The sequence below is a fragment of the Triturus cristatus genome, chromosome 9, assembly GCF_964204655.1.
Source record: "Triturus cristatus chromosome 9, aTriCri1.1, whole genome shotgun sequence".
Classification (NCBI taxonomy): Eukaryota; Metazoa; Chordata; class Amphibia; order Caudata; family Salamandridae; genus Triturus; species Triturus cristatus.
Window position 1 is genome coordinate 524453704 of NC_140592.1, and position 7304 is coordinate 524461007.

A 7304-nucleotide genomic window follows, 5' to 3' on the forward strand; every position below is an offset into this window, starting at 1 on the left:
TTCATTAGTGTCTTGAATTAAATAGCAATACCGAACAACATGTAATTCTCTCTTACTGTTTTTATGTAGAAAATGTGCTCAGTTCTGCAGGAACATAGGATTGTTCCAGTTGATGTGCCATCAAGAGTTATCTTTTGAGTTCATATATCCAGTTTGTTTGAAAGTGCCCAGTTCTTCAGATCTGGCAGTGGAATTAGTCAGGGTCTGGCATTTGAGAGGCTAATGTTTCCGCAACAGACCCTGTCCAGAGAGTTGGATGGTGCAGTTCACTGGCCCATAAGAGTATTTGCTAGAAGGCATTTGGGACCTGGACAACAATTAAGGCCTTCACAGCACTATGCAGTGGCCTTTTGGAGTGCATGGATTTTCTGGCCAATATTCTGAAAATATTTACTTTGGAGCATTCAGCACTTACCTTGGGGTTCCTGCCAGGGAACTCCCTCTGGCTTTTGCAGCCAACAGGGAATCCGAGCTGATTCAAGTCCTTAGCAGGGCGGGACTGGGAATCCAAAGCAGCCCTGGCAATTTTGTTGGACAAGCCCCCCAGGGGGCAAACGTGAGGCACTGCTGCTTTTGTTACTGGGGGCCAATATTGAAACACTACTGCAAAACCAACCTCCAGTAACAAAACTGGCCACCACTACAAAAACAGGCCCGACCCTTCCAGCTTCCCGGGGAAACACCCGATGCCTTCCCACAGCCAGTCCGGCCATGGTCCTTAGAGCAGGTTTCCTTGTAGAACATAATTCTAAAGACCTTTCTGGTAATCATCATGTCTGCCAGGAAACTATGGTATCTTAGATCTCTGGTAACTGTCTCAAACTTTTTCCAATTAGAATTATCCTTTATATGATCTGATTTGGTCCTAAGGTGGCTTCAAAGTTGCATAAAAATGAAGGGATGAATGGATTGTGAGTCTAGTTTTCTTCCCTGACCCGTTTTCACTAGTGGAAGTGTCCCTATGCAGGGCAGTTGAGATTTATGTGTGTCACACTGTTGTGTTTTGACAAGCAGATTTTCTATGAATGACAGAAGGTCCTGAACCATCTGTTTCGCTTCTGAGTAGGTGGGTGTGTCTGTTATTGTAATAGCTTTTCCACTAGCAGAGAAAAGGCAGGTGGTAAGCAGAGTCAGTCTAGAAGGGGTCTCTAATTTTTGGAGCAGATACTCAGGGGTGTCCCAGGGGGAATTGGATATGTATGATTTGGTTTGGCATTAAAGGTTCACGGATATTGCAGATTCTGTGTCTATGATCGTATTTGACTCCTGCTTGATTAAAACTGGAGTTACTTGAATACATACTCATAAATGTAAACAATGGGAGGAGGAAGAAAATGAGGCGTAATTCCTGAACCATTTACCTGTAATCTAATTTTTTCACTCTTCTCAGTCTTAGGGTCTGATTACGATGGCAGTCGGATGAGTGTCTGACTGCCATCATTGTGGGAACGGGAACAGCTGACAGGTAGCCGATGGTCCCGCCCACCGAATTATGATTCGACCGCCGTGTAGGCGGTCGTGAACATGTCTTTTTCCATTGAGGCTTGTGCTGCGACCCGGAAAAGAGCCACAACTCAAGCCCCAATGGCAAAAGGCATGTTTACAAACATCCCTGCACCATGTGCCGGGCAACACACGGGGTCTAGCACACGGGGCATGAATGTTGGGGGGGGGCACTACAAGTGCTCCCCCCGGGTCTCATATAAAAGGCCCAGGAGGGTCGGGCCCTGCTAAGCGCTCCCAAATTCCCTCACCCACAGCTTTTCTATAGCGGTCGGACTGCTATGGAAAGGCTGTTGGAAAGTGACATCATAATCCCTACAGCGGTGCCTGAGCAGGCACTGCCCCCATTGTAGGGACTAAGATCCGACCAACGGTCTCTTTGATACTGTTGGAAGCATGGGTCGGTACCTTCGATCGATGCAGACCGACCAACCACATCATAATGTGATGGTCAGACCGCTCAGCTGGATGTTGGTAGGTGGTGGTCCCATCGACATCCTAATCAGGCACTAAGTATTTATATTCTGTCATCTTACTGGAGGCTGACCCGGTGATAACAGTGAACATAGTGAGATGGAGGAAGAGCCTATTATGCCTTTGCTGGAAGGTAGACAAGGAATCTTGAATTGGAGTGATGAAATTATTGATAAGTAATCCTAACATTTTCTCATGCATCAGCCCTAATGCAGCTAATTTGCAGTCAGAGGCACTGCATTGGCACTAGGCACAGAGACCTTGATTGACATTATACAATGAAGGCCTATTCATTCTTTGGAATTTATCAAGGAAGGAAACTCAAACTGTGTTTTTCTCTTTTTAGGGCAGAAAGAAAAGAATGTGTTACGATTCGGGAAAATCGAGACGAAATCGTCATTCACGTGATAGACTCGACAAAACTCTAAAAAATGTCACTTCAGCTTCAGAGACATTGTCAATGGTTACAAGGACTGAATTGCGCTTGAAGCTCGGAATTGCGTTCCACCGAAGTTCTGAAATAAGCTCCAAGCACTGAGAACATTTGAGTTGAAACTCTGACTTGATGCGCAGCAACACCAGTCCAGAATTATTTAAATTATTTATGCATGGCCGAAATTCCTTCCGTAGGAAAAAAAACTGATGCGCTGAGTGAAGGAACTCAGGAGCGATATTGAAAGCCAAAGAATGTATTCCTAAAGAAAGAATTGTGAATCAGGCTGATGGACACAAAGGTGTGTGTTGTGCATTGTGTACTTATTTATGTATCACAATGGTTGGTACAGGGTTGTGATGGTCCAATGCACTCCAGTTATAGATGTCTTTTTGCCCATGCGGTGTATGGACCCATCCTTACTTAGGACCTGAAGGCATATTGCAGTGGCTTTTTTAGAGGTAGGCTGGACCACAGGGGCATTCGGGCCCTATTCACAAAGTGTATTTTGTAGAGCATTTATTAGTACTACCGTGATACTACTATAGTGCTACAAATGCTATTCATTAACCTACAACTTTTAAATCTCTACCGTCGCATCTCCTATCTTTTCTATCCTCATACATGCAAGTTTACTACTTAGGGCCTGATTACGAGTTTGGCGGTGCCGGAGCGGGACCATCACACCCCCAAACTGTGTGCTTACCGCCCGCCAGATTATGACTTTTTTAGGCATTAGCGGGCAGTACTTTGGTGTTCCCATGGCAGTGCCTATGAAATTGGGAACGTCAAAGGCAGTACCTGCACGGCATGGACCTGTGCAGTCCATGCTGAGCAGGTACTGCATGAACCCATAACCCTGGGTCAACAGGGGGCGCTGTAGGGTCCCCTTTGTTTCCTCTCCACCACAGTTTTCATGGAGGAGGAACTGCCATGCAAGCAGTAGCGGAGAGGAAACTCGTAATATGCTTGGGAGGACAGAGCGAGTCCGCCAAGAATATAACGGCCTCAAGACCGCTGCACCACCACCAGGGATGTTGCAGCAGTGCAATGGTGGTCAGACCGTCAAACTTGTAATGGGACGGTCGAACTGCCGGTGCGGCGGTGGCTGGACCACCGTGCCACCGTGTGTCTGTCAGTCCTTTGACCGCCCGACTCATAATCAGGACCTTAGTAGTGAATGTGGGAAGGGACATGGGGAAGTGGCTGGAAAAAGGGACATATTAATAAATGGGAGGGGGCTTCAGGGGGAGTACGTAGAGGTTTGTGGAGGGGTTTAGGGAGAGACATTCATCCTCCCACAAAAGACCATAGGCTAGATAATCAAAGCAGTTTTGCTGTCGCAAACAGCCCGATTCAGAGAATTGGGCCTTTTGTGACCACAAAAATACTTTTTGCAGTGTACAAACACCAAATTGTGATTTGGTAACTTGTTATTGAAACGTAGTTTGAGTTTGGAAACAAAAACAGAATCAGAGCCTGAACAAGCCCCTTCCAAATAGGGAATATGAATGGTGTGTACTAATGTTTTGCGGCCGAAATGCAGTCCCAAAACATTTGCACTTTACCACCAATTCAAAGTTTGTGGTAACCCATTTGCAAATGGGAAAAGGTGCCCTTGGGACGCAGTCCCCTCTGTGAATGTTTAAAAAAATATTTGTTACGAGCAGGAAGTGCCTGCCCTTAAAAAGTAAAACTGAAACATTTAATTTCTCTTTTGAAACGCATCCCATTTTCCCTTAAGGAAAACAGGCTGCGTATGAAAAAAAAGAATGCTTTATTTATAAGCAATCACAGACATGGTCGTCTGCTGACCCCAGCTGGGCACCATCCCTTGCGACCTGCCTCATTAATATTCATGATGTAGGTTTATTTGCGACCCACTAGGAATTGCTAATTTGGAAATCAGGGCCATATTTCACTGTAGTACATTAGTAATAGCAATTACCAAACAGCGATTCACAAAACAATTCCTATTTGGTAATCGTGATTACAAATGTTCGAGCATCCAGCCCTATGCCTGTTGCGGTTCTCAAACTTTATTTAGACTCACTACATGCAAAGCTGGACTCAAAACAGTAAGAAATGACTCCAGTTCAGAGCTGGAGCAAGTCCAGCATCATACATGGCCAACCACTGGTGCCTTAGATAAATCCCCATTGGAAATAATGTTAAATTGAATTTAAATATTTAAAATATGAACAAATATATTTAGATGTTATACAAAAATATCTAAATGTAAAACATATTTATTATTTAATTATAAAATAGTTTAACAACATTTTTTAAATTTATGGATTAATACAACCATAACTTTTAATCAAATATAATTAGATTTTTTTAATTAATACTGTAAATCACTTCTAATAATTATTAATGCATAACAAAATGTAAACATTTTTGTACTTTAGGTGGGAATTTATTTTAAATTTAAACTTCATAAAAGTAATTTTTGTTTAATTTAAATATTTAAATATTCAATTCAAAAGTAGATTAATAGTGCTGTAGTATTTAAAATGTTGCTGTAGATTTTAAATAAATATATTACATCGATTTGCATTAATATTTAACATAGAAATACTTTTGCAATTTATTTCCTGTTAAATAAACGTTCTTTTCTTTTTTACTTTTCCTTAAACTTTAACATATGGAGACTCCACAGTTGGAGTATATTAAATAAAAATTATTTTTCTGAAGTTTAACTCAAAAAATAAATTCCCACCTAAAAGAATGGCCATGTATGTTGCTGGACTTATTACTGTTTATCTTTGGAAGTAATAATTTTCACTTGTATATTTGGCTCCACTCACGTATTTGAGGGGGGCAGGGACATGTAAATCTGCACTTTTGAGTAACTTTACACTCAGTTTTTGTGAATAGCCAAAAGTAGTGAATGTTACCTTTGTAAAGAGCCCGGTCAGACTTTAACAGGTACGCTAAATCAGGGGTGGCACTGGTCACATGTAAGGCCAGTGCTTCTGAAAATTCAACAAGGCTGGGTCAGTCTTAGTTGAAAGCTTATCACAGTTTGACTATGATTGCTTCATCTGCCCAGTCTTTATGAGGCACTGATTTTTGGAAAATATCTTGACTACCTGAGATTAGTCTGTCCATACTGAAAGTGACAATGCTGAAATTAAGTCAGATGCAACGCCTTTTATTATTATTGATAGAAACGGAAAAAGAGACTATTTAAGGAAAATTATATGCTGTGAAATGATATTTATTAAAATGAAATATGTTTTAATCATACCAAATTGTGTTATTTTCTACACCATTTACAAACATGACACACCAAATTGAGGTCACTATATGGTGTGTGAGAGGGTAGAAACCGAGAAGGGCAACAGGAGTATATGGAAAAGGCCTCTTTAATGAGACAGGTGTGAATACAATAAACCAACATCATGGCTAGCACCTTACAGACTAAATATAGCCTTGCTAAGTATATAATATAACTGAACAACAACCGTCCAAACTCCTAAAAATTCCAAACCTTTAGCTTTACCTTGCTTCAACTTGCAACTCCCAAAACTAACCCCAAAACACAGATATATGCTATTTCTATGTACCTACCACAATTTAACCAACATCCAAGTTCAGATTCATTCCAGATTGTAACATCAACTTCCCCTGAAGCCCGCCTTGAGTTGATCAGTAGTGAGACCAACCATCACTTATTGATCACCAAAATCCTGTCATCCAGAAAATCTTCTTACCCCATGCCCCCCAACAACCTAGCAGCAAAGCTTCTTCACTAAAAACATGGCTATCCTCTCCTTCAACTCTTATAAGTAAATGTTTTCCATTCCAGATGAATGAAAGGAGCCATGCATTCTCTTTACAAAATTGATATACCTCAGACTTAATCTCACCATACTAGCCTTCATCACCCTATGCCACACCCTCCTTCCAAATATGCAAAGCCCAGCCTCCTACAAAAGATACTCTATGCCCTCACCACCCTGCACACAAAATTTGGATGACATAACAGCACATAAATGGACCTTGCCGCTTCCTTCCTGCCAAGGAAAAGTTTCTCAATTAGCCACAGTGTCACCTCTATCTTGTCAAGTGGTAATCTTGCCTCCATTGTCCTCAAAATCTGGCCCATTCCTTATGTCACTACTGTAAACATACCCTATATATGATCAGGAGCCACAGATCCCCTACCTCATAGATCAACCCTTGAAAGTTCTTAAGCATCGACCAACAGCTAAACTCACCCCAGCAAAGAAAAAAGCATTACAGTAATGAGTCACTGACATGGAACCAGCCGAAAAAGAAAATCACCCACTGAAGACAACTGCTAAACCTCTCGACCACTGAGCTAAAAATAGAACATCCCAATGGTAATGCATCTTCTAAAAAACTATAAACCCTACAACTCATACTCTTCAGGTGCACCTGTAGAAAATGGAAGGATGATGTGATATCACACTTGCCATAACTGCCCCTTGACCACATCTCCTAATCAGTTCCACAGCATCTTCGACCGATGCATAATACATTGAACTTAGTATCTCCGAAATAAAGTAATTAACAAGCAGGCCATCTAGCTATGAATATTTTCAATTAGGCAGAAATACTCTGCCTCTTTTTTGGGACCACCCATACTTTGGAAATGTTCAAAACGTCCATTGGCCAGTCATCAAGTAGGCCTTCCATTACCCCTCCTCCACTTTCTTATACAGCTTCATACCGACCATCTCCAGATGATCCTTAGCTTATCTTAGATTCTACCACAACTGCTGCACTCAGGCACCATATACAACAAACTAGAACCCTCGTAAAACCCCATAACAGTAACTCTGCATCATCAATCTGTGTGTGCAAACTCAACCAGTATTGTAGTACTTCAATATTAACTGCCAAATGCTCCTTTACCCAAAAA

General features: G+C 41.6%; 1 protein-coding gene across 1 annotated transcript in view; it reads left to right on the forward strand.

Annotated features, from left to right (window-relative positions):
- The window catches only part of LOC146798237 (solute carrier family 22 member 6-like), a 68357-nt gene extending 65952 nt beyond the window's left edge, over window positions 1-2405 (forward strand). The window contains exon 10 of the mRNA XM_085627945.1: window positions 2324-2405. Within this exon, the coding sequence (XP_085484071.1) occupies window positions 2324-2405 (82 nt within the window). The remainder of the gene's footprint in view (window positions 1-2323) is intronic.
- Window positions 2406-7304: the final 4899 nt, after the last annotated feature.